The sequence below is a fragment of the Nycticebus coucang genome, chromosome 14 (genome assembly GCF_027406575.1).
Source record: "Nycticebus coucang isolate mNycCou1 chromosome 14, mNycCou1.pri, whole genome shotgun sequence".
NCBI classification, from domain to species: Eukaryota; Metazoa; Chordata; class Mammalia; order Primates; family Lorisidae; genus Nycticebus; species Nycticebus coucang.
Genome location: NC_069793.1, coordinates 51,702,937 through 51,729,276, shown reverse-complemented (window position 1 = coordinate 51,729,276; position 26,340 = coordinate 51,702,937). Strand labels below are relative to the sequence as shown.

General features: G+C 43.9%; 1 protein-coding gene across 9 annotated transcripts in view; it reads left to right on the top strand.

Moving 5' to 3' along the window:
• TEAD1 (TEA domain transcription factor 1) overlaps positions 1-26,340 on the top strand; it is a 265,733-nt gene that overhangs the window by 72,593 nt on the left and 166,800 nt on the right. For 4 of the 9 annotated variants that reach the window (XM_053560910.1, XM_053560908.1, XM_053560907.1 and 1 more), the window contains exons 1-2: positions 1,345-1,469; positions 17,900-18,155. In XM_053560910.1, the coding sequence (XP_053416885.1) occupies positions 1,449-1,469; positions 17,900-18,155 (277 nt within the window). In that variant the 5' untranslated portion in view covers positions 1,345-1,448. Of the gene's footprint in view, positions 1-1,318; positions 1,470-17,899; positions 18,156-26,340 lie in introns of those variants that run through there. The other 5 variants (XM_053560911.1, XM_053560915.1, XM_053560914.1 and 2 more) reach the window with 2 other exon arrangements.

Genomic DNA, 26,340 nt, shown 5'->3' with positions numbered 1-26,340 from the left:
AATAACTTTGCAGAAAAAAACCTCCCACTAAGCTTGGTTAAGTGCTTCCTAATCATTGTCAACTTTGGTTTCAAAAATAAGCTAGTAGGAAATTTAGTGAATTAAGAAACAGTGTTGAAGTGATGGTAGTTAATATTTTAAACAGTGGTCTCTGAGGAGTTGGTTTGGAGGTTCACACCTTACAACGCAGATCTTGAGTTAACATTTGTGATTGGGGTGATATTTAAAATATTTCACAGCTAGTCCAGAAGAGCATTGACACATGGAAGCCACTGCTGGCCTCTAGGTGTGGATGTGGGGCATTGGCCCTTCACCCATTTTCATGGAAGTATTTCACTATGTTAAACACCAGGGTGACTGTACCAGCTGGGCACGTGAGTGGGGGTTGGCAAGGGGGAGAGACCTGCATAGTCTTCTCCTTTAACTTGTTACTGGGGCCGATTATCTTCCGAAAGTGTCTATTTGGAAAGCACAGAGAAAAGTTCATTTATTCAGAAAATAAGGTGCGTACAGTGTGATAGGCACATGGTCCCTTTTTTGGGGGCCCCAGTCTGCACCGGTGGGCTTCAAATTGTTCCTGTCCTCTGATTCTAGGCTAAGAATCTGTCCATAGGAAATGATTTCAAGGATATTTCCCACAACAATGAAGAGTTGGGTAAACTCTGCCCAACCACAGGGAAATAATAACAGTATATCCACCACCTAGAATATTATACAGCTCTTAAAAATCATGGATACAATGAATTTTTCTGGACTGAATGTGAAATGTAAAGTAGGCAATAAAAACCTAAAACGATGGAGAATTAAAAATAACAGGTTATTACTGCAGGGTTAGCACTGATTATTGTTTGATGGTAGCACATGGGTAGAGTTTATTTTCTCCTGTGTATGTTTATGTTCCACCTTTTTTGTTATTTAGGGCTGTTAACTTTATAGTTAGAGGTATTCCAGAAATATATTTTCAAAATCTAATGAAAAGTTTTAAACATTACTGTACAATTAGTGGGTGAATATGTTGAATTTAAACTTGGAGAAACACATTTGGAGGTTGTGTTTATTGCCTGCCAATGAAGCTGCTGACTTGGTGAGATAAAAATAAGAGCCTAGGTCAGCCTCTTCGCCACAGGGCACCCGACTCCCCCAGGCTTGCAGACTGTGAGGGTTCTGAGAGGCCCTAATGGGCTTGTTGAAAGGCTCTACTTGGCTTCTTATTAATGTCCCTCCCTGAGCAGTGCTCTGCTCTGCTGGCTAACCTTGTCAGAAGGTTACCCGCAGCTCTCCAGCGCTCGGCTAATTTTAAACCTGGTCGGCCAGTGGCGTGGCATTGCGCTACAGAGACACGGACAGCTCCGTGGGAGACACGGCTGGCGAACGATGACTTGAGTCCACATTTTTTTCTCATCCTCGTGTAAGTGGCAAGGCACACTGAACAAGCAAAGAGAGCTGGGATGATAATGAGAGCTTTTATGGTAAAAACCAGGATTATTAAATATCTTTTGGCAATGTCAGTGCCAGTTGATAACTGCATGGTTGTGGTGTTACCTGCATGAACTGTGTTAATTCTGACCACGCTAGGAGTAGCAAGGTGAATGAGATCCTCTCTTTTGAGAACTATACTCTGGCTGTTATTAAACACAGTGAAACTGCAGTGAATTTTATTGTTGACATGGCATTTAAAGAAATTTATAGGACTCCAACTCTGCTGGTGATAGGTTCCTTTGTGAAGTTTTGATTGATTTGATTGGGAGAGGGCTATTTCTGAAAAGCTAAAAAAAAAAAAAAAAAAAATCACAGACTCTCTGCCTGTCTGCATGTCTGCAGCTGCTCTGGCTGCCGCTAAAATTGTCATTTTAAAGCCTTTTTTTTTTTTCCCGGAGCATTTGTAATAGAGTCTTATTGAGAACACTTCTGTCTGTGTCTTGGGTATCATATTAATAACTGTGATATTTTAAAATGAAACATAATAACTATAAAATAATATGGCATTGGGGAACATTTCCCTCATCAAAATTAACTTTTTAATAAAAACTTTGCGAATCCATTTTTTTTGTTTAGAAGTTTTTTTTTTTTTTTGGTCTGCCTGCCTTTCAACACCTTCAGGTTGGGAATCTGACATGCCTATTAGAGTTGGCACTGTCTTCTCCTGCCCAGGTATCCATGGTTCCTTTTGCACATAAGGAATTACAATGGGGAAGCCTAATCCACCAGGTGGATGGCCTGATCTTGGGGCTTACCTGTCTGGCTTGAAGAAGAACATCTTTTCTTGTAGCTAGGTGTGTACCCACCCACTTATAAAACAGTTGCTAGGAGGAAAATTAAAGAGGCATTGTATATGGAGTAAAACCAAGATGAAAGAACAGCGGATGGAGAATCAATAACCTGCTAACTCCCTACAGTGATTGAAGTTAACTTTATTTGAAATATCCAGGCTGGGCCAGACCACATCAAGCTGGCAGCACTCCTGCCACCAGGGTATCATAGGAGTGAATTTTGATTTCATTTTAGGAGGAGGGAAAAAAAGAATAACGAATAAATGCTTTTTATTAGTTCCCTTTCCCCCTGTTAAGGTCTGTCCCTTCTACAGTAGACCTAATTAGCTCTGACATGTTTGGATTTAGTTTTGAGAAAATTAAAGCTGAGTAATACCAGGAATTTGTTGAGTGGGAATACTCGTTACAACCTTCATTGACCCAAATCTGGCTTTTATACATAGTATTAAATAAGCAAACTGAAGAAAACTCCATCCTCATCTTTTCCTAGAATAATATTTTTAAAAGCACATTTAGAGTATTAAATATGATAAAAATGTTAAGTTACTGTGATTGGATACTAAGTAAATGAGTGGATTGTAGGGGCTGTAATGGTGATGCTAAGAGTGTGGTTATGAATTTAATGTGTATTTCTTGAAACACACATTCTCTTTGACTCATTCACATGTCTGCTTTTTTTTTCTTTCCTTCTCCTGGGCTTCGCTTTCTCGCCTTTGGGACACTTCCTTTCCCTCCTTCACTTGGCCTAGGCTGTTATAAGTAGGCAGGCGGCAGGCCGACTGTTATTTTTATGGTAACCTGATACTTTGGGCTTGGGGTGGGGGTGATCTGACTGAGAGCTGCAGAGGCGGCTCAAGGCTGCTGATTCCCAGGATGAACTGCTGCTGTGGAAGCTGGGCTGTGGGCAGTGGGCAGGTTGCAGTGGAGTCAGGGATGGCGTGAACGGTCAGGAGTCACAGATTGTTGCTCAGCAGGTGGCAGGCCCGGTGCTGAGGTGGAGGGGGGAGGCAGCCTAAGATTCAAGGAAAGTAAAGTTGATTGTTGAGGCTGGAGTTCAGCTAGTCTGAGTGTTTGGAAACCAGAAGATTTTGAAGCCAGTGAGTTTCTTATCCTATTCTGTGGGTATAGTCTAAGGGATGATTGAGGATACTCTTGTTATTCCTCAGACAAAAGGATGAATTTCTATTTTTTTTTGTAGAGACAGAGTCTCACTGTACCGCCCTCGGGTAGAGTGCCGTGGCGTCACACGGCTCACAGCAACCTCTAACTCTTGGGCTTACGCGATTCTCTTGCCTCAGCCTCCCGAGCAGCTGGGAGGCACCTGCCATAACGCCCGGCTATTTTTTTGTTGCAGTTTGGCCGGGGCTGGGTTTGAACCCGCCACCCTCGGCATATGGGGCCGGTGCCCTACTCACTGAGCCACAGGCACCGCCAAAAGGATGAATTTCTTAAAAGAGTCATCAATTTTATTAGTGTTTAAATAGAATGGTTGTTTGTTGACCTGTGCTAGGGGACTGGAGTGGGGGGCAGAATTGTATGGGACATAGCCCTTGCCTTCTGAAAATTTGCAGTAGAGCAGGGAAGAAGGCAGGTATAAAGTAGTAATTGTTATGGTTATATATGTGTGTTCAACAATTACTTGAGAACCTCCAGTACTTCAGGCACAGTTAAGTGTGCACACACTCTAATCTGTAAGCATTCAGATAAGATAATGTAGATAACCACTATTAATGATGGAGATGCCCTATTAATGCTTTACATGGATCATTTCATTAAATCTTTACAGCAAGTAGGTGGTAGTATTTCCTCCAGTTTTTCATAAAAAGAAGCTGGGGCACAGCTAGCTAATAAGTGGAGAACTCAAAATTCTTTGGGATTCCAAAATCCAGCGTATTTTTTATGTGCCTCTAACTACTCCGCCATATGGATTCTCTAGATACACAAGGTGATCTCTTGTTACTGTTAGGATTTCCTCCCAGGGGTGATGCTTAGCAAATATCCTGTGAGTTCTCGAAACCTGGCAGGTATTGCGAGATGTTAAATGTAGAACTGCTTAGGAGCTTAACTGTTGAGCAAGGAGATAGTATCGTCGGAGGAAGAGTGCAGTGTACTAAGGATGGGGTGGAGGTGTACTGGGGACACAGAAGTGACTTCTCTGAGAAGTGTTCTAAGATTTCCCAGAGGATGGGTTGGTGACTTTGGACTTCAAAGGAAAGCTGCTGGTGAGAGCAGAAGCTGCTGAGCAGAGAGGCCAGGTGCCTGCAGGTGGGGTGGAGCTGGCAGCCAGCTGTGTCCAGGCACCCTGGGCTGGGTGTCCAGGGGTCCCCGCCAGGCAGCCAGACAAGCAGGCTGAGAACAAGTATGAAGGGCCATGGGTGCCATCATATCCCGAAAGGCTGGGGATCTGCCGAAAAATTTTGAATGAGTGGATGATAAAAGACCAGTTCTCATTTTAGGAAAACCTTTTTGGCTGCAGGATGAGTGGGAGAGGCTTGCTAAAAATATATCTCCTGGGGATTCTGAATCAGTACTTCAGTCTATGTGCTTAAGATGTCACCTATGTCATCCTGATGTGTAACAAGGCTGGGCACCTGCAGAACCCGGGTGTTAGCAGTGGTGATGGTGGGGGAGGCAGGGGCCAGCACATCCCAGAGCTTGGGATCGGGGTTGGGGGGTTCTTTCCCTGAGATAGGAGCCAAGTTAGTGGGGTGGGGAGGCGCAGAGGGAGGAATTTAGCTGAGGTGGAAACATGAAGTTGAGTGAACATTCTTGGTGAAAGGGTTGGGATCTGGATGAGAGGGGAGCCCCGTGAGAGCTGTCCTTCCTTCGGGTACTGCTCTGGCCAGGTTGTCAGAGAATCAGAATGTCTGTGAGGAGGCTGTGGGATTGAGTTCTCTTTCCTAGGACCTGGGACACCCTCTTGGATTTTCATGGGTATTTTTATACCTAGATCTTTAATCAGAGTTTGAAGGTTGTCGGGTCCCGGGATGCCAGGACTATTGGGTTTCCTCGTTTTGCCTGCAGGCCTCTTGGACTCTCAGGTTGCATCCTGTATATAGAATAGGCAGTTGGACTGGGAGAGGAAGCAGCACCCAGGAATGTACTCCAGAGGAAGGACTTTAGTGGTCATTGTAGGTATAGTCGGAAATAGATTCCATTTCATTAAATGTAAGATGTTCAGGACGTGTCTTCCTTTTCCCTTTATAAAGATTAACAGAATCAGGCAGAAGTGATCCTGATAAGAAGTATACCGCGCCCCCCCCCCACCTTTTTTTTTTTTCCCCCAAAAGAGGATCTCTTGCCTGTGCTGGGGAGCTGTAGGAACACTGAGTGAACCAAGACTGCTAGGGCGGGTCTGCGGTGAGGAGGGCAGAGTCTGATGGATGGAGATGGCTCTCCTCAGAACACCCTGGACCATGGGGGTGGGGGGGGGAGGCAGAAGTTAGGCCTGATGTCAAAGGGGGTGTGCCCCCGCCTTGCTGTCCATGCCTCTCTTGGGCTGGAGATCGTGCCCCACTGCCTTCCCTTACTGGTGCCTGCAGATTGCTTAGAGCTGGTGCTGTGCCTACAGCAGGTACCGAGGTAACATTGTTAAATGGAATGGGTAGCTTATCCTCTGAAGGGCGAGCAGCGGTCACCCACCCTGCTTCCGCCAACATTCTTTCTCCTGCTGAACAGGAATTGGGTATAAACCCCAGGACTCGGTTCACATTTGGAGGGCAGGATTGGGGTGAGGGCAGGGCTTTAATTGGCCCTGATTTTGCATCCCTATTAGTATGAGACCGGATTTGCTGCTGCCCTGTCACTGTGTCATCACGGTGTGGCAGATGGTATTTCTCAATTGAAAGGTGGGGACTATGTTGTGTCAGCGGTCACTGGGAACCAGTGGGTATTTGCAAACCTGCAGCGTTATGTATTTTTGGTCAGTTTGCAGGTGAGCACATCCTGGCGTTAGTGGGCATTTGTGCGTCGGCCATCTGTGGATGTGTGTCTCTGACGTCTGTAAGCGTGGCAGGCTGGTTCCCGGGTTGGGCTAGAATGTGACCACGCCAGGGAAGTATGTTAAGTGTTGGAAGACAAAGTCTAATGAGTGTTTATTGATTGGAAGGGCTGAGTGACTCGGTACTGAATGGAGATAATCCTGTGGCTCTGGGCTATTTAAACAGGCACACCTGTATAAACCGTCACTGTCTTTTGGTGTATTCAAACAGCCCTTATAGACTTGGAATGCTACAGCATGCGCCATCTTGTAATGCTTTAATTTATCTAGAGAACCGTTCTGGCCTCAGACCATGCTAAAAATACTTTTGGTTTAAAAATTCTGGTCCCAAATGTATAAAATTATCTGTACTTCATCCTTTATTTCCCCCAAGTAGACACATATGCACCTCCAGGAGCTGCTCACACACTCTTGGTGTTTCTGGTATTTTTATTTTTCTTTCTTTTTATGAAATAGTCCAGTCTTTTACATGGCCTCGTGATCAGCTCAGCTCAGCTTTTCAGCCTCTGCTCCAGCCTTTCTGCTTTCTTCCTTGGCCTCTTCTTCACCACATCCTCTCCACTCATACTCGCCCCTGAGCGGGCCTTCCCGTGTTCTTCTCATCCTTGGCCTGCTAAGCCCTGCTCGGCCTTCGAGACTAGCCTACGTGCCACCTCCTGAGAGATAGCATCAACTTCTCCAAACGACGCTCTGTTAATTCCTCCACTGCAGCATGTGACACGTTTGCTCATTTGTTCATTCATGTGTCCATCCTTAGACTCATTATTTTAGGTAACCATTCAGTTATTTTGGGGAGCATTTACCATGCGGCAGGCATTTGGAAGCCAGGGATAGAAAAGTGACTAAAGATGCGGGCCTAACCTATAAAGATTTCACAAACCCACAAAGGTGACAGACACAGATGATCCCCGGGGGGCGAGTGAGGTGAATTCATTTGTACTGGCCAGCAAAGGTGCTACCTGTGGCACTCACAGGAGGGGGAAAGGTCAGGCTGGGCTTCCCAGTGGAGGGGCTTGAAGTCTTGAGGGTGTGGGCACGTGTTCTTTCCCTGCTGGGTAGGTGCTCGCTGAGGGCGGGGAGCATAGCGCATTTCTTTATTTCTGGCACCTGGCATGTGAGTGCAGCGATGCGGGAGCAGGGAGTGTTCAATGAATGCGTTACCGCATTACATTGAAACAGATAATTAGAAAACAGAAATCATTTCCCTTTCATGTTTATACTCCATCTTGTTTCAGAATGATTTTAAAGCAGCCTGCAGGACAGTAAGAGGGCATAAATTAAAGGTGGGGGAAAAAAGGAAGAGAAAGAATGGAATCGAGGTGAGGACCTGATGTGGACTTAGAATAACCACTTGCAGACCAAAAACAACCTCCACGTGCTCCCTGAGTGGCTCGGTGCCCTTTGGCAGCCAGTGGCAAATTGAAGGCCAATTGGTTGATATAAAATAAGAGACAGGGATAAAAATAAAAGACACTTGGTGTTCTGCTGGTGATAGAACTTTCCTTTGGGATCTTTGTAAAGAGCCGTCTGTGCGATGTGGTGAGTAAATCCAGTGACTAACAGGTTGTTTCTTGATGGCAGTATGTAAAAGCATAATTCAGTAAAACCTGACTTTTATAGAACTCCTGGAGTAAACGTCCTCTAAGATAACATGGAATCAGAAAGGTACTGGAACAGGTCAAATGTTATTTCAATTCGTGTGTTGTAATTTTTATTGAAGTACAATGTACATATGGAAAAGTGCACTCACATGTCAGTGTTGAGTCCGTTGTGAACATGCTGGTGTCCAGAGACAGCTGCATCACTGTGACCAGAACTCAGAAGCCTCCCCATGCCGTCTGCCAGTCAGGGTGACCAATATCCTGACCTCAGATAACATGGATTAGTTTCTTTTGTGCTTGAAGTTGGGATGAATGGAAGCATGCGGTATATATTCCTCAAAAGCTGGCTTATTTCACTGGTTATTACCTTTGTGGAACTTACCTGTCTTGTTACTTTCCCTTATGATTAATTTATTCTTGTTGTATGATAGCAGTATCCTATAGAACTTTCTGTGGAGATGAAATACTTCCTGTCTGTGCTGTAGGTACAGTAGCCATTAGCCAGGTATGGCTGTTGAACTCATGGAATGTGGCTAGTGTGACTGAGCAAATGAATTTTTACTTTGTTTAATCTTATTAATTTACATTTAAATTTGTGATTAGCACCTATTGTCCTGAGCAGTGTGGTTGCATAATACTCTGTTTTATGAATATGCTATAGTTTATATATCCTATTGTTAAAAATGTAGCTGTTTCTGGCTATTACAAATAATGCCAGTGTGAATATTCCTGTACCTGTCTTTTGGTGAACATAAGCATGCATTTCTTTGGGAAATGTACGTAGGATTTGGAACTGCTGAATCTGAAGGTATGTATATAATCAGTTTTAGTAAGCACTGCCAGTGAGTTTTCCAGAATGACTGCACCCATTTATGTACTTCAGAGCTGTCTGAGAGTTCTAGTTGCTCCATATCCTTGACAACAGTTGGTGATATTAGGATTTTTAAATTTTAGCTCTTCTAGTGGCTGGATGGTGGTATCCTATTGTTTTAATTTGCATTTCTTTGGTAACTAGGCATATTGAGCACCTTTTCACTTGTTTATGGGTCATTTGGTTGTGTTTTATAAAATACATTGGCTTTACCCCTTTTCTCTGTTGTCCAATTTTTTGTTGTATAGGAGTACTTTAGATATAAAGGCTTCTGAGTCTCTTTTGAATAAGTATTGCAAATATCTTCTTCACTTCATGGCCTGCTTTTTATTTTTTTTTTTAATAGTTCTTTCAGTGAAAAGAAGTTTTTAATTGTAATATAGTTCAGTTTATCATTTTTTTGGCCACTCTTATTAGTGCCTTTTATGTCCTTTTAAAGTAATCTTTGCTTACCTTAAAGTCATGTAGATAATCTGGATTTCCTTCTAAATTCTTTGTTTTGCTTTTTATATTTAGATCTAAAATCCATTTCAGATGGATTATAGAGTATGGTGTGAGGTAAGGGTCAAATTTATGTTTTTTGTGGGGATAGCAATCAACCCTGTTCATTTATTGAAAAAACCATTCTTTACTCAGAGCAATGCAGTGTCATTTTGGTCACAAATGAAGTGAACGTATGAATTTGTTTCTCGATTCTATTCTGACCCCTCGGTATATTTTATAATTTTGTACCAATGTCATCTATTAATGATAACTGAGCTTTGCAACAAGTTTTAATATTGGGCAGTATAAGTCATTTGTCTTTGGTTTTCTTCCTTAAGACTGCACAAGAACTGAATTTATTCAAATAGGTTGGTTTTGTCTGTTTTATCTCGTCCCACTTCTATCTAGCATTCTAATGTTATATGATACTTTCCTATTTCTTAGAGGTTTCTGCTCCAGTGAAATTTTATAATCCTGTTTGGAACTCAAAAAATACCCCATGTATGATTTGGTGGAATTTCAGGACCTGTATGCTCAAATCCATTAGAAATGGGTAAAGGCAGATAGACTAGACTCAATACCCACACAAGAAAGTGACAGCCTGATTTCTGATGGTTGAGAGGATAGGAAGGAAAAAAAATATGGTGAGTTATATTTTTGGTTACCTAAGGTTGACAGTAAAGAGGAGTTTTTTCTTTCTGGGCATGTTGTAGCCTGGAGTTTGGATCCTTCAGTGCACATGTTGATGAGATCCATTGATCTTTGAGAGCATTTGAATGTTAGTGTGTGTGGTAGAACTATCAGAGCAGAGCTTGGCCTTCACAATTAGACACTTGAAAAAGCCATCTTGACTCACGTTTTCCTGTCGATTGGCTAATGACCTAATGTGACTTGAACTATGGATATACCTGTTGCTTCTTCCCCTCACTCCATGTCTGTCTAAATAGTCCTGGATAAATGGAGGCATGACCAGAATGAGAGAAACATCTTAAGTCATAGAAGTTAGAGAAAAAGGTGGCCCAGGACCACTTTTGTATATGGAGTAGGGAGGGCCATTCCTGCGGCAGCACAATTTAGAATTCTGAAACAGCCCAAGGGACTGAAGTGAACCCAGAGCCAATGTATTGGTAAGTTGGCTGGTAACAGACTATAACATCGGGTGAGTCTGCACTGGCCTCTTGTAAGCAGGCATAACTCCTCAGGTGTACACCCATAGACTGGCCTCCTGAGGAGCCAGCACTCTGAAGACTCTTGACGGTAAAGGGCCCATTTGTAGGCATTCACTTAGTGATATAGCCGAAGCAGACCCTGGAAATGGTGTATGTTTATACACATACACCAGTGTGTGTATTTATCGCATGAGCGAGGTCTTTTAAAATAGGAACTATCTGTGTTTGATATCTAATTTATACTTATCATTTAATATGCTATGGTATGATCATGGTAAATCTCACCAACTAAGAAAGTGGTGTTATCCATAAATTAGAAGCTATGGAGTATTATTTTCCTTGTGTTTGCTTTATTTTTAGTAAGCATTATGTTTGGTCAGTTGACCTGAAATAAATGTTCAGTGTGTAGACTTACTGGAATTGGGAGCTTTTTTGTTTGTTTGTTTTTTGTCTTTTACTATTACTTTTGGGAAAAGGCTGGTGAGTTTTCCTTTTGAAATACTGATAACTGCTTTCTGCTAACTCTGTGGCATTTTTATACTTGGAGCAAGAAAGAAGCTTCTGTTTCTGGGTTTGAAATGTGTGTCAGGAGGTTAAATTGTCCACCTCCCAGAGTTCCTGAGTCTGATTGTAAGCCGTGTCATCCAGCTCATGCTCACTTCACAACACACTGTCTTTGATATTATGTCTTTGCTTTGGAGTGGCCAGAACGGAAGGGCTGCCTGACACTGGGTCTATGGGGCCTTGTGCTTTTGAAGGCGTCCACTGATGAAGATGGAGAATGATCAGCTTGACTGGTGGTGGTGATGGGAGAAAGGAAGGGGCAAGATTTCTGTTCTCAGTGGCTAACAGATTCATTAAGGGGACTGGGAAGGTGATTCCCCTAAGGCTGGTAATACAGAGTGGTCCCATCAGAGCCGCATAGCATGAAATCAATCAGAGCTTTTCTTGAGCTGTCACCTGGGCAAGTACTTAGGGCTGATGGAGCGGAGAATTAATCAGGGACTCTCAGGAGGGTAATGCTAAGTCCTCTAACGGGATGCACAACATTGGAGCTTGCTGAAAAGGTATTGGCTTGTTGATGGGTTTCTGTTGATAGGGAAGTGATTTTTGAAAATGAGAAGGAGTAATTATCCCTTCCTCCCTGCTGAAATTAGAGGGAACCTATTGGCAATCGGCGCCAAAGCATGCTGGCTACCACTGGCTCCACGTGGAGCAGATGTTGCCTCAATCCTCAGTGCAGCATTTGCTGAGAGTTGTGCGTCTCTGACAGCGATATATGTTCTGCAGTCCCATTTCTCCAGTGGCCACCTACAAAACCCAGGCTGCCAGTCCTCACTTGTATTTCTCGAGCTACTTGTTAGCAAGGTCAGCTGGTGTCCAAAATTGTAGGAAAATAATAATGTGGCCCACTTTACATATTTAAGAGCAATTAATTGTTATTAATGCCTGACATTCCTCTCAAGTGCCTAGGGAGGTGAGTCAGTGTCATCACTATTCATTAGGAATTAATTAGACTATGCTTGATGACATCAGTCATGGATGGGGCTGAGAATTCCCCTGTATCCCACTGTCTGTAAGGGGGTAGTGGGTCTGGTATTCCTGTGGGAGGTGCATTCTGTTTGGAAATTGACTCCTAAATTCAAATTCTGTGAAGCATGTGTCTCTGGACTACTTTTAGGTCTCTGGACCTTATAAAGTGGGGATAATACCCAGTGGGGTAGTTGTAGTGATTAAATAGATTAAATGAGATCATGTAGGCAAAAGCTTCTGGCGTTGGACTTGAAACCTGGTTTAGAGAAGAAGGTTGAGTTTGGGTTTGAGGTAACGGTTCACTTAGAAGTAAAGCACATGCCCCCCCCCCCCCCCGCCAATCTTTTTGTTGGAGGCAGCTTTTCTCCTATGAGAAAAATGTGGACTTTCACTAAGATCACAGTGGCCTTCAAGTCATCAAATGCTTTGTTGAGTTGTCTGCTATCTATCATTCCAACTGTGTGATTCTTTAAACCCTAAAATTGCTCCCACTCTACCGTCTCTCCTCCTGAGCTATTCGAAATCCTTTTTCTTAGCAAAGCCACTCCCTGTATGTTGCCCTTTCCACTTACATACTCTTGTAAATTTCCTCCTTGGCTACCTCTTTGGCTTCTGGTCCTTATGCCCTTGCCATCTTGCCTCCTGTATAGCTTTCCTTGTAGCTGTCATCCGGTTCTTCTTTTCCCTAGTGGCCAAAAGAAAAAGAGAAATAGAGAAAGTAAAATATAGTATCTCAGAATTTATCATCCCCTCAGAGTAGGATTTGTTTATGATGGGAGAAGCTTACCTCTTAAGGAACCCAACACTATTTGCCCCTCTAACACAGAAGGACTATTAGTTGTCAGTAATCATGATTGATAAATAAGCCATTGGATCAGATAGGTTCTTATTTATTCACCCTGTGCCTGGTCCGAGTCTGTCTGCTGTGTTCTCATTTGGTGATTTCCTTTGAGGCTCTTCTTGTTTCTCACTGGAAAGCAGCTGAAATGCTTCCTTTCTTTATGGAAAGTTGGGGGAAAGTTCAAAGAATGTTCATGTCTTCTGTTTGTTGGTCATTATTTCATTGAATCGTGTGTGCCAGGCACTGTGTTAGCACTGGGAATACTGTGCACTGGTCTTTGCCTTCAGGGATGGAGGCTGGAGGGCAGGTGGTAGGAGCATTAGAAAACCACTTACCGAGTCCTGTCACAGGTGGAGTTTGTGGGAACACAAGCTGGTGTAGATGGATAAGTTGGCCTCCTTCAGGTTAGCAATGAACACTTAGGCACACAGGAGCTACAAGTGCCGTGTGCTCCCGGGCTACTCAGGTGGGCACAGAGCCCTGTCTCTATTCCAGCTCTTTTCCTTTACTATCTCTTTACAGTGTTTAAGACACTGGCTAAAGCAAGCTATGTGGATTTTTTGGTGACCCTCATATTCAGTGCAGCATTTCATTAGTCATGAGGGTTGGTTAAAATTAACCGTTTTATTTAAGTGCCTTTAAATCACTTGAAATTGAGTGAGAAGCTTACATTGTGAGAGGCCCTTAAGATGAAGGGAGGAGCAGATTCCCGTGTCCTGTCTTGTTCCTCATTGAATAGAATTGGTGTCACAAGCACCTGCATTTAACTGTCTTCCTGCCTTCATCCCCCAGGCTTTTTATAATAAACCGTGTGTTGTTTGAATGCACACATGATACCTCTACTGTACTGCAGTTACTCTTTGACATATCAATGGATTATGGTGAATCATCCATTTAGGGAGTGCGGCTGTTGGGGCAGTTAGCAGGATATTTGGATCACTGGTGACAATTGGTTTTTGGAGTTTATTTACAGTGTGACTGGAAAGAATTTCAGGTAAAAAGCTTTCAGACAAGTGTTTATGATAGAAACTGAGGCACATGGAGGGAACAAACAAGACTTACCTTGTCCCTTGTAAGTAGTCTGTGGAAAGGATTACATCTTGGAACCACACTTCTCAGAAGAGTATGAAAGCTATTGAACTTGTCAGTAAGTTCAGATTTAGATGAGTATTAGAAATAAAGCCATTGGTCACCAATTTAAATTTTCTTTCTGGTCATCTGAAGACCTAAAAGAAGTGGATTCTTGGTAGTTTGATTTACCAAAGCGAACCGTTCTTTGCCATCCCATCACAAAGGACATTCCGTCATCTAGAGAGGACAGGCTTGAACATGCATGAATGTGCATGGTCTCAGACGACAGGCACCTACACTCACTGTGTTTTTAAATTTTTATGGCAGCTCTATTGGGTAGATTGGCTCCGCCCCTAAATGATTTTTCTGTATTGAGATTGAATTTATCATTTCTCTTTCACAAACGAAAACCTCATCTTCTGAGAGATTGAATTTGAGCTTCTGGATGAGCCAGGTTGGGAACCAAGATGAGTTGGAGTCTTCCTACCACCTGCTCTCCCAGCCCAGGCCCCTAGTACTATGTTCCTTATTGACTGAAAGCTCAAAGGATGCTACCAGCTTTGCAACTACAGATATTCTGTACATAACTCACTTGTTTATTTTTTATTTTGTTTTATTTTTTAGAGAGAGGGTCTTACTCTGTCACCATGGCTTGCTCAGTCATAGCTCACAGCAGCCTCGAACTCATGAGTTCAAGTGGTCCTTCCACCTCAGCCTACCAAGTGACTGGGACTGTAGGCGTGCACCCCTGCCCTGGCAATTCACTTGTTCAGATCTTAATGTTGATAATAAGCAGGTGTGTGTTACTACAGGTTCAGAATCGAGGTATATTGAATGGTAGGTAGTTAACCAATTCTACGTATTTTCACCATACTCCTAAAGTGTGGCTAATACTATGAGAGCCAGTAGGTACAAGGACAGTTTTCAGGATGAGATGGGTTTTGAGCTGGGCTGGAAGGAGCCTGAGGGACAGAAGGCTAGAATGGTTATTTCGGTGTCCAGTATGGGGAGCTTTTCTCAGCCCACTATTGTGATATCGGAAACTCTGTGCCCATACAGTGCCTCATCTTACTTACACAACCAAAGGCCTGTATAACTGTGTGGATTATGTATCTGGTAGTTTCTGGGGCTATATCCTGACCCATGTCCAGAGTAAGTAATTCCATCCTGCTGAGCTCCAGTTGACCAAATCGCAAGACCTTGGATGCAGAGTTTTTCCTTTTGGAGTAAATAAATAAAAGCGTGTGGGCATTTAGAACAGTATTTGTATTTACGGAGTGGGTAGATCAATTAATGTTAGCTAATATTGCATTCCCCCAACAATTAGGGACTTGAAATTCGTAGTTTTAGAAGTAACTTGAAGGAGCTATCCATAAGACTCTTCTGCCTGTCTTCTAAGGTAGTCCTCCACTGGTGGAGCAGTTCAGCTAACAAAGTATGTACTTGTGTTTCTTAGAAACCATCATCCCTCTACCCATGCCTCATGTACGCATTCTCCTTAGTCAGCAGCCCTCAGTAAATGGCAGTCAGAGGTGGACTTACTTTCCCTAGAACCTCTAACTCTTACCTGTCAGGAGCAGTTTCAGAATCCTGTCTTGTGTGCAGTTGGTTTCAGAACTACCCTATTTCCCCTAAAATAAGACATCCTCCAAAAATAAGACCTACTTACAGGAAAGATAAGGCGTTCCCTGAAAATAAGACCTAGCGCATCTTTGGGAGCAAACCTTAATATAAGACACTGTCTTATTTTCGGGGAAACAGGGTAAAAGCAGCAGTTTATATTTGTTTCTATTAATTTCTATTATTTTTTTGCCTTAGCCTATGACTGAAAGCTGGTAAGATCCTTCTGAATCCTTACTCACAAACTCAGTGTCCTTAGACACTGAATAACCTCTGAAGAGCTGTCACATGGGAGAGTGTATTGTGTGGAAGTTCCAAAGAATATTCTCATTCAACATAAAAGATAGTTGGGATCCTGGGTGCTGCCTGGGATGGGGAACCTGTGGTCCTGGGGCCACCTGTGGCCTTTTGACCGAATCTAAATCCCTTTATTAAAAGGATTTGTTCTGTGAAGTTTGGATTTGGGTGAGGGGCTGTGTATACTTGGGGATCAGGAGTGCCACATGTGGCCTTGAGGCTACAGGTTCCCCACCCGGGTGAGGTGTGTGTGTGTGCACGTGTATGTATTTTTGTTCGTGTGCGTCTCTACAAAAATTGTTAACAGTTTAAGAATTCAGAAAGCCCACAGTGCAGGCATCACAAAGTTCATTTGGGGGTCAATCACAAAACGCTTTCTTTTGGAGTCATTTGTACTGTAACATGTGATAGATGCCTGTAGTCCCAGCTACTCAGGAGGCTGAGGCAAGAGGATCATTGGAACCTAGGCATTTGAGACTGCTGTGAGCTACGATGATGCCAGGGTATAACAGAGTGAGACTCGGTCTCCCCCCCCAAATTATACTATAACATTTGGCAATTTCAAAAGTCCTGTGTACATGTACCTAGGCTGGTGAGGTAGTAAATAATTTGCTGACAAGTTCTCTGAATGGTGGCTCAGTGGCAGCATTTAAAGGCCAACAACCTGAGGCTTTTTTTGTTTTGTTTTGTTTTGAAGTCCAGGTGCTGCCAAGTCTACAAAGCTTTAAGAGAAGAAGCCAAAAGCACCCACTAGTTCTACTATTAATTGTGTAATACTCATGCGCCTCAGAGTTTTTGCACCTGGGATCTATTGACAGACACGGATAGGGGAGGACAGGAGAGAGGGATACAGTTGGGAAAGAGAAGTAAAGAAGACAGGTTGGTTGCTGTCAGGTGACAGCTCTGGAACATGGGCAGTCCCTGGTGCTGGGTGGGGCCCCCAGCACCTGTTTCCCTCGTGCCTCTTTTGCACAATATTGTGTGAACTTGAGGGGGCGTGAAGGAGCAGAACGGTGATCACAGGAAGCTTCCTGAAGCTTCCTCTTCACGTGCCCTGGGCCGCCCCTTTTCAATCTGTCCTCAGGAGCAATTCTTCTCCCATTTGGGGATGCCTTTGAATTAATGATCTGATGCCTTTTCAACAAAGGAATATTGATATGTTAGTGTGCCGGACAGCAGGGGGTACTGGATTAGATCATTTTCACATTGGTGTTGTGCCAGTTTGACATTTGTTTGGAAAGCTTATCCTTTATGACTATAGGTTACATGCATAATTTAAGGGGAATAAATCTTTAAGAAAGGTTTCTTTTGGTTCTGTAATCTTCAGTGTTACAGAAAAAGAAATGAAAGATTTCCCCCGCAGTTTTCATGTGATCAGGAACTCAGAGTAAGCTACTAGGTGAAGTGCCCCATATTGATAGACAACATTTCCACAAGTGTGCCAGGCACCCGTGGCAGGTGTTGCAGGAAAGACAGGAGGGGGTTGACCTGGTCCCTGCTTCAAGGTTACCATCTAGGAGCTGAGAGTGGCAAAGCAATCTGCGTATACAAGATGAAAGTCCCAGAGATAATTGCTATAGGTGCAGATCAGCTGTCATTGCTGTCTCAATAGAACTGAGTTTTTGTGATGGCAAAATAATCGTCCAGTCATCCTCCTCCTTTCCACTTTCTTCCCACTGACTTGGTGATCTCATATTGAGATGGTTTGACATTTCAGAGTTATACCACCAGTTGCTGTGGGGAAGTGGACGTCTTTTGTTTTACTTAATTTTCTTATGAACATCTTGTTCTGCTATGGAGATTTGATTATCATTGAGCCAAGTGCCCCTGGTTGACAGTAAGCCCTTAGTTAATGGTTTATGAATGAATCACTGCAGACTTGCAACTTAGAGTAAATACTATTCTTCGTTGAAAATTTCTTCTTGTTTGTGAAGATGATCCAGCTTCTGCCTGCCGTAACATTTCCGTATGAGTGCTTAACACCATGCGTGGAGAACAAAAGCCACTTGGATCTCCAGGTTGCATGTTCTCTGCTAGGAATAATTCTCTGGGTGAAGCTGGCATCTGAAGAACTTGGAATAGAACTAAATGAGATGTTTGTGGCAACCACGTCTTTATGGTACTCTTTTGTGATTTCTTTCAGGTTTATTTTCTTGAAAAGGCTCCAGGCTTCGGCTTGGAAAGTCCCACCGCCAAAATTGAGCCCAGCAGCTGGAGCGGCAGCGAGAGCCCTGCCGAAAACATGGAAAGGATGAGTGACTCTGCAGATAAGCCAATTGACAACGACGCGGAAGGGGTCTGGAGCCCTGACATCGAGCAGAGCTTTCAAGAGGCCCTGGCTATCTATCCACCATGTGGGAGGAGGAAAATCATCTTATCAGACGAAGGCAAAATGTATGGTAAGTGGCCTGGAACAGTCCTTTGAAATGCTACAAACTGCTGTCATGGTACAGGGGAGATTATAGCTGGCCTGCCAGTGAGATCCATTCATTGTGTAGGGTTGAATGATCTTTGTAGAATTTTGGTTGGTCACCCAAGGGACTAACCCTCAACTAAAGAGGAGAGTCAGTAAAGGACCACTGGGAAATCACTCCCTGGGCTTTCTTTTATTTGTATGCTTCTTGGCATCACGTCAGAAGCTCGCAAGGTCTAGGTAGGAACATAAGATAGTTGCAGTGCCCCAGAAGGCAGGGACATGTTCTTCAGACCACAGGTCTGGTTTCAAGGAAGCACTACCACTTAACTAGGCAACTGGTACCATGTAGCAATGGGGGCCTGGTGCTGTCAAATCTCTTAACCCCCACCCTCCAACCTATACCCCCCAGCTCCCAGGAGGAGCCACCCATCTAGATGTTTATACGATATCTATTCTTTTTAAAAAGCCAGCACTTAAAAAACCACAAAGACCCTGTGTAGTCCAGAATGGGACACATGCACGGACTTGATCAACCCCCTGGAACCATCAGTTTGCTGCTTTGTTGCCAATTTGCAGTGAGATGGTCAAACAAGGCATTAACGGCCCTCCTCCAGTCACTCTCCTAAGTCTCCCCTTCTTCAGGGAGTATGTCCTGAAGGAAGCAACCAGGAGGGCTGAGGAGGGTGAGGCCGGGTTGCCAGATGGGTTGGGGCGCCACAGGCTGCTGCTGGTGTCCACCCTCTAGTCTGGGGCTGGCTCCTGGGTTCGGACATTCCCCCTTCTTTCATAAGTGCTTCCAGCTGCAGTCCTGAACTTTTTGGCCGCTTACCTTTTGGAAAGCAGATGGCAGGTGGTTTGCTCGTACATTTGGCTTGTCTAATTGGGCACGTTGAGTGGACAGAGTTTGTACTATAGCCGAGTCTGAAGAGATGCAAACAAATCACCTAAGCTCAAAGAGAATCTGCTTAGCAACCTACCTGAGGTTGTTAACTTATCATGGGAGTGATTTATTTCTAAAGAACCTGAAATCTTTTCCATAATGGGGTGTTGTACCTTTAATACTGAGCCGCCTCTATCGGGAGCCGTCAGAGGCCGTGGCTTAAACTAGCACACACTGCTAAGGGGAAAGCAGATGGTGGTGCAGCAGCCACCAGCTGTGCCCCCTGCCCCACCCTCTTCTTCTGCAACTTGGATGATGTAATGGAAACAAGGAAAATGTTGCTTTCTGCAGCATTGGAGTCTCTCAGCCTGTAACACACAGGGGAGAGGGAGAACCCAAACCTTCACCTTTTTTTTTGTATGCTCTCATAATATCCTTTGTAGCCAAGGAAGCTTCTTCATGTTTGGTGGAATGGACTCAGGATGAAAAATCTCAGCTGCTATGGGGAGAAAGTTTCAGGGCCCTAGATTTTCTGCATTTGCATCTTTCCTGGGCCCTTCTTCATCAGCCTGGCTGGTTGCTTTCAGGGTCTTGTCTTTACACCTGAAAAGGCAGCTCCTCCTGTCCCTTAAAGGCTTATCTTTGAGCCTGCTTTGAACGAGATTTCATTATGTATAGTGAAAGGTGGCTTTGGGATACTACCTTGTACAAATCCCATTTGTTTACTCAGAAAGTGTTTAAATCTAAAATAATGGCATAGTATTGGGAATCCTGGTTGGGAATCACTACAACACTTTATTTTTCACAAGGAAGAGTGGGAAAGGTACTATGCCTTCAGGAATAAGGGTTCAGGGCTCAGAACATAATTTGGAGCAAAAGTTAATGTCTGTCAACTCTGATTTTGTTTTGTTGAGATTCAACTTTTTTTTAGATAGCAGTTCTGGTCGATTTAACCAATTTGCCCGTAACTCAATCATAAAAATAATTTTATGAGAAAATAATTGAGAGCTCTTGTTGGTAATTGGGTCTCAGAAGCAGCAGACTAGGATTACAACAGTGAAAAAGCTTTTGGATTTGAGTAGTTCTATCAAAAGTGAACTTGAACAGTTTTGTCCTTGGCCTTAGTTTTCTCTACTATAGAAAAAAAGATGGTAAAGTCAATGATGTCGGTGGGTCCTTTGGACTTTTCTGTTTCATGACGCTATGATTTTGTGACTTATAACTGAGCAAGAGGATCAGTTATTGAACACATGGTATTGATTGTGGGAGCAAGTCTTGAGTATTCAGGGTAACTCAAATCTGAGTCCTTCCTGAGTTCTTGATGTACAGGTTCTTTTTTTCTTAAATCAGCAATATATTTATTAACTGTGTTGTATAGCTAACCTAATTTAAAATGAGGCAATCCTTTTGGGCAAGCAGCATTAGGAATTGTAACTCATTTGGAAAAAGCAGTCTTAGAAATTGTGTGATTTTGAGCAAGCAGAGTATATAGCCTGTAGGTTTGGGGTGCAGGAGATACACATTTGCTGCCCTAGCCTTAGAGCCATCTCTACCTCCAAGCAGCTGCCTTTGGGAGAAAACATCCCCACTCAACTCCCTCTCTTTCATCAACATGGAGGGGTTTTGTTTCTGTTGGTGCCTTAGAAGGGAAATATGGTGGCCAAAGGGGCTATGGAGATGGAGACTGGACCCCTACAGACGAACTGCCTCAGGTGCCTGGGAGCTGCGTCTGACCTGCCTGTCACTTGCAGGGTGAGAGGAAGTTGAATTAGGGGCCTCCGCAGTGAGGCCCCAGCCACTCGGGGATTGAGTCACATGAGCAGTATGGAGCCAAAGCTACTGTTCTTGGCTTCTTTCCTGTTCTCCATCTTTCCATACATGAAACAGGACACAAACCAGACCATGATTCGGGGTTTCTTAAGGTTTTAGAGCATATATATATATATAAAGATTTTTTGAAAAAGAAAACTTTGAAAGCATTTTGGATTGCATTCAGTGAAATAAAAATGATTTAGCTAACATGCAGTGATTGCTTGCTACAGAGGCAGAGAAAGTATAGCACTTAACAGTTTGCACTTTATAATTGGTATGAATCCTGGCCCTGCCTCTTCTAGGTGTCAGAGTTTGGGTAAGTTGCCTTACCTTCCTGTGTCTCAGTTTCCTCAGCTGCAAAAGACAGGTAAATATGTCCTTCTTCATAGGGACTGTTGAGTGAACTAATTGTGATCTAGGATCCTTCCTACTACATTTGAATGTCTAGGATGCAGTGAGAGCTGAATGTGTTTATGAATTGAAAATGGCATTGTTCTTGGCCATGTTCTATGCTACAGGCTTTTCATATGATTTCTATTTAATGCTTTTAACAGTGTTTTGAGGTTGGTATTGTGATACCCGTGTTATAGACAAGGAAGCAGAGAGGATGGGGTAAAGTGACTTGCACACAGCCAATACAACTGGCGCAGCTAGAAGGTTTCAAATCTAGGTCTGTCTGACTCCACAACCTAGGCTCTTCCCACTGTGTTTTTGTTCCTTCTTTGGTAGAGGCCATTATACATTAAGTTAAAAAATCAGTATTGAGCACCAGCTGTATTGCAGCCCCTTGCTGAGGTTTGCCAGGGATACAGCAATGAACAAGACAGACACAGTCCCTTGCCCTCATGGGGGTGTGACAAGTTCATTTGCAGGAAACTGACCTGAGGTCAAGGATGTGTGCCAAAGCTTTCTGAGAAGTCTGAGGGCCCTTTGAAGATGGTGGCCTTCCATTTAGGCTTTTGCAGCCTGTTCTTGGCTACCAATGTCCAAGGCACCTGGCCTGATGCTGGCAGGAAGAAAGCATCTCAAATAACGCAGTGGACAGGATCTCATGGATCACAAGGCTGGCCCCAGTGGTGGCCAGGAGGATGTCTGGAAGGTTCTAGTGCCCTGGGATCCTGCAGTCCAGGCAGTAACTTTCTCCTTTTGCAAGCAGATGTATTCAGGGTCCTTGCTTAGGACAGCTCCAGCCCTTCCTGCCTGGGTTGCCAGGTCTGTTGGTCCCAGAGAGCTGAGCTGTGAAGACCAGAGAAGATGGGGAGGGGGATGCCTCCGGGCCAGGCCTCCCCAGGTGCTGACCTGAGCCCTGCCAGCCAGTGGAACACAGGACTTGGGATCTCCCCTTTCTTACTTCACGGGAAGGAGCGCAAGGCGGAAGGAAGAAGGGGGCTTTTGTAGGGAGCTAGTGGCACAGCTGACGAGTGGGTGTGAGAGTACACACAGCAAGTGTGAATGTGAACTAGTTAGTATGGGAAAGAGATGGAATCTCTGCTCCCTGTGCTGCTGGAGACCTGGAGAACTGGTCAAGGAAATCAATGCAGGGTCGTCCTGTTGTGAGTGTGCTCTGATGGTACGTCTCTGAGGATCCAGAATGGGGCCTGTGTCTGTGGAGACTGCGGAGGCCCCGGTGTGGGGCCATCGAGCCTGAGCCGGGTAGGATCTCCAGGCTTTGGCAAAGTGACTCTTGGGACCTGGGCTGAACTCGTCCTTCCTAGTGTTACATCTGAACATCGTGTGGCATCTTTGATTTCCTCTTACGTTCTGACTTGTGATTCAGGTTGTTATTTTAGGATAATGTTTAGAAATGTGAAACACAAAGATCTGTGAGTCTACATCAGGGTAGAAGTTCCAGCAACCCAGGACCCTGTCTTTCACAGGTTTTATTTCAGGGACATAGAAGGTATTTGTGTATCTGTCGAATATACGCATGCATAAAATGAATTGTTGGTTGAAACAGAGAGAGGTGGATGAGTAAGCCTGTGAGCCCTAGGGGCCTCTACTGTCAGAGGGACTGGCTAAAAAGGGAGAATGAAAAAAAAAAAAGAGAGAAATATTTTTGTTTATTTCATGTCTTATTAGGTTGCAAAAGAAATAAAAACCCGTTTTTTTTTTTTTTTTGTTGTTGTTAAATCATAGCCGTGTACATTAATGCAATCATAGGGCACCATACATTGGTTTTATATACAATTAAAACCCTGGGTGTTTGCTATTTGTGTTGCTAAATGTTAGTTGAAGAAGTAGGAAGGATTTTTTCCTCAAAACAGAGACAGAAGCAAAGCAGAGGTTAATTCTGAAATCTTTGGAGCAGATATGAGTAACAGGGGATTTTGAAATAGTTTGGTTCCTGGGAGAATAGCAAAGCCAACGTCATCACCCATTTTGATTGGGACGCTGAGTACGTGGGGGGTATGCAAAGGTTTACGTACAAGGTGTGAGCCCTTGTGCAACTGGATAAAGAGTAGCTAATTAAGGATGGCTCAAGAATTGGTCATAAGGGAAGAAGGAGGAAAAGAATGTTAAATTATTACCAAGTTGTGCTTTCGAACAGCTGTGCCGTGGCCATGAATGGACTTGGGTTTGGGAAGACACGATTCATAAATCATTGAGCACAATCACTGTGCTTTGATGCGAGTGAAAAATAATAGATAGAAAATAATTTAAAAAGCCAACGCACTTTAGCATTTAACATGCCCGGCACTTTTCATTGCTTTAGAATATGTTACCTTGTTTATTCCCCATAACAAACCAATGATACAGGAACTGTAATCATCCCCATTTTACAGCTAAGGAAGGTGAGACCTACTAAGATCAAGTATCTTGCTCAAAGTCACACAGTAAATAAGCTGTGGAGCTGATATTTGCAACCGGGACAGTCCGCACAATTGACTGTAACACTGATGGGGAGGGAAGTCTATTCTGTACTAGGGATATACCCAGTTCAGTGTGAAGCAAATGGGGCAGTCAGACTGTTTACGGTACTCTGTTGCCCGAGCTAGAGTGCAATGGCCCTACTGTAGCTCATGGCAACCTCAAATTCATGGGCTCAAGCAATCCTCTGGTCTCAGCCTCCTGAGTAGATGAGACTACAAGCATGGACCACTATGCCCAGTTGATTTTTTAATGTTTTGTTGAGATGGGGATCTGCCTGTGTTGGTCAGGCTGCTCTTGAGTTCTTGGCCTCAAGCAGTCCTCCACCTCCCAAAGTGCTGGGATTACATCCACTCCACTGAGTGTTTTTAAACTTTGAATTGTAGACCATTTGGAGGATCTGTACAAGGTTGTATATCCTGTTCTTAGAAACATTCCTAATTACGTGTAGTTATAGGATTGTTGCATATGACATTTGGCGATATCTGGAGTTTAGGGAAAGGCATGCTGGCCTAAGGGAACGGTATAAAGGCATGGAGGCCTGAAAGGGCCTGACACACTTAGAAGGAAGATGTATTCTGGAGGGTGGTGGTACCTGAGCCTAGAAATGTGGGCTGGCACTGTGTCTTGGAAAGCCCACACTGCATGCCATTGTGACGGTAGAAGGAAGCCATTACATTTTCTTAGGAAGGACGGCGTGACTCAGCCTGTGTTTGGGAAAGCCAGCTCTGAAGGCGTGGAGACAAGTTAGGTGGCTGTTGCAGTAGTCTGGGGGGAGAGCACGAGGCCTGAACCACAGTGTTGGCAGTGCTGGTGGGAGAAAGGCGTTTCAGAGTAGAACCAACAGAACTGGTTGCCCGGATGCAATTTGTGAAAGGGGAGGAGGAGTTTGATTTCAGGTTCCACTTCTGTATCACGGGGAGGACAGTGGGACTGTTAAATGAGATGGGGAGTGGAGACAGGAGAAGCAGGTTTGTAGAGAGGAGATGGGTGAGCAGGTGAGTTGTGTCATGCGTTACAGTTGCTGGGTGGCCATCCACGTGGAGACGGCCTGTAGGGGGTTGGAAATTCGTGCTTGGGGCTCAGTGAAGTTCAAGTTGCAGCAGCAGTTTGAGGACTTACCATCAGAGAAGAGTTGCTTAAAGCTGTGAGACTAGATGATAGTGGCCTGTGATGCCCAGGCTCACAGTTTATCAAGGGCAGTGTTTGAAATGGAATGTCCCTAGCAGGGTTAAAGAGATCGCCTTCTTTAGAAAAGAGGAGGCAGATCGGTGGTTCCCAAGGAGCACTTGAGGTGAGGAACTTGCACACATAAAAAGATGATTGCTGGCTCAGCATTTCTGGGAGTACTGTTTGATAATCTGTATTTCTAAAAGCTCCCTGGGTACCTTGGGTGATTTGAGAGCCACTGGGCCTGGGTGCAGCCTGGGTCCAAGAAGATGGGACCACATTCTTAGAGTTGGTAAAAGAAACAATGACAGAGAATGTTTGTACTAACAGTTCTCACAAGGATTAGGCGATGGAAATTTAAAAACACTTGTTTCATTATAAGTTTGTGTTCTTTCTCTACCAGGAAGGAACGTTATCGTGACCCAGTCTTTGGAGAGGTTTGGCCATTCATGGAAGGAGACATGGGGTCTTAAAGGGCATAACAAGTGAAAATGACTTATTTTGTACAAGGAAAGACTTGGCTATTTGGTTAGTTTAGTTGGGGAGAAGAATTTGAGATGTGGATATATTTGATGGAGCAAAACCCAGAAGGGGCTTTAAAGAAGACGGGGACATCCGTGATGCATCCAATGGGTGGTGGGGTGTCTAATGATTGCTTTTTTCAGATGAAGATGAAGACCACATGGGCGATTGTGGGCTTTTGAAAAATAAAACAGGTTCAGGACAAATGTTTTTATAGACAGACCAGAGTGAATAAGAGAATTGCTAAGTGGTGAAGGGTGTAAGAATGTGAACGTGTTCTTTTTTTAACTGAAAATTTTATGAGAAAATTATAGGATCACATGCAGTTATAAGAAATAATACACAAATACATTTGGTCCATTTCACCCCAGTGGTTACATTTTGTAAAACTATAGTGTAGTGTCCTGAGGAGATGCTGGCAATGCAACTCCCTGCACTGACTCAGATTTCTCCAGTTCACTTCTGCTCGTGTGTGTGCGTGGTAGTTGGGTACAGTGTCATCCCTGGGTAGGTTCATGTCCCCACCTCCACAGAGTAGAGAACCCTTCTGACACCTTGGTCCCTAGGGTTGCCCTTTTATAAGCAAACTCAGCTCTGTCCTACTTTTTCCCACCTTCTCCCTAATTCCTGGCAACCACTTATCTATCCTCTCTTTCTGACATTTTGTCATTTTAAACATGTTGCATAAATGGAATCATATATAACCTTTTGGTATTGGCTTTTTTCCACTCAGCATAATTCTCTGGGGAGTCGTCATCCAAGTCGCCACCTCGATCAATAATTTCTTTCTTTTATCGTTGAGTAATTCCGTGGTACGTACGTACCAGTTTGCTTAACCATTCACCTGTTCAGGGGCATCTGGGCTGATTCCTGTTTTTGGTCATTACACATCTGCCACGAACACTCATGTGTAGGT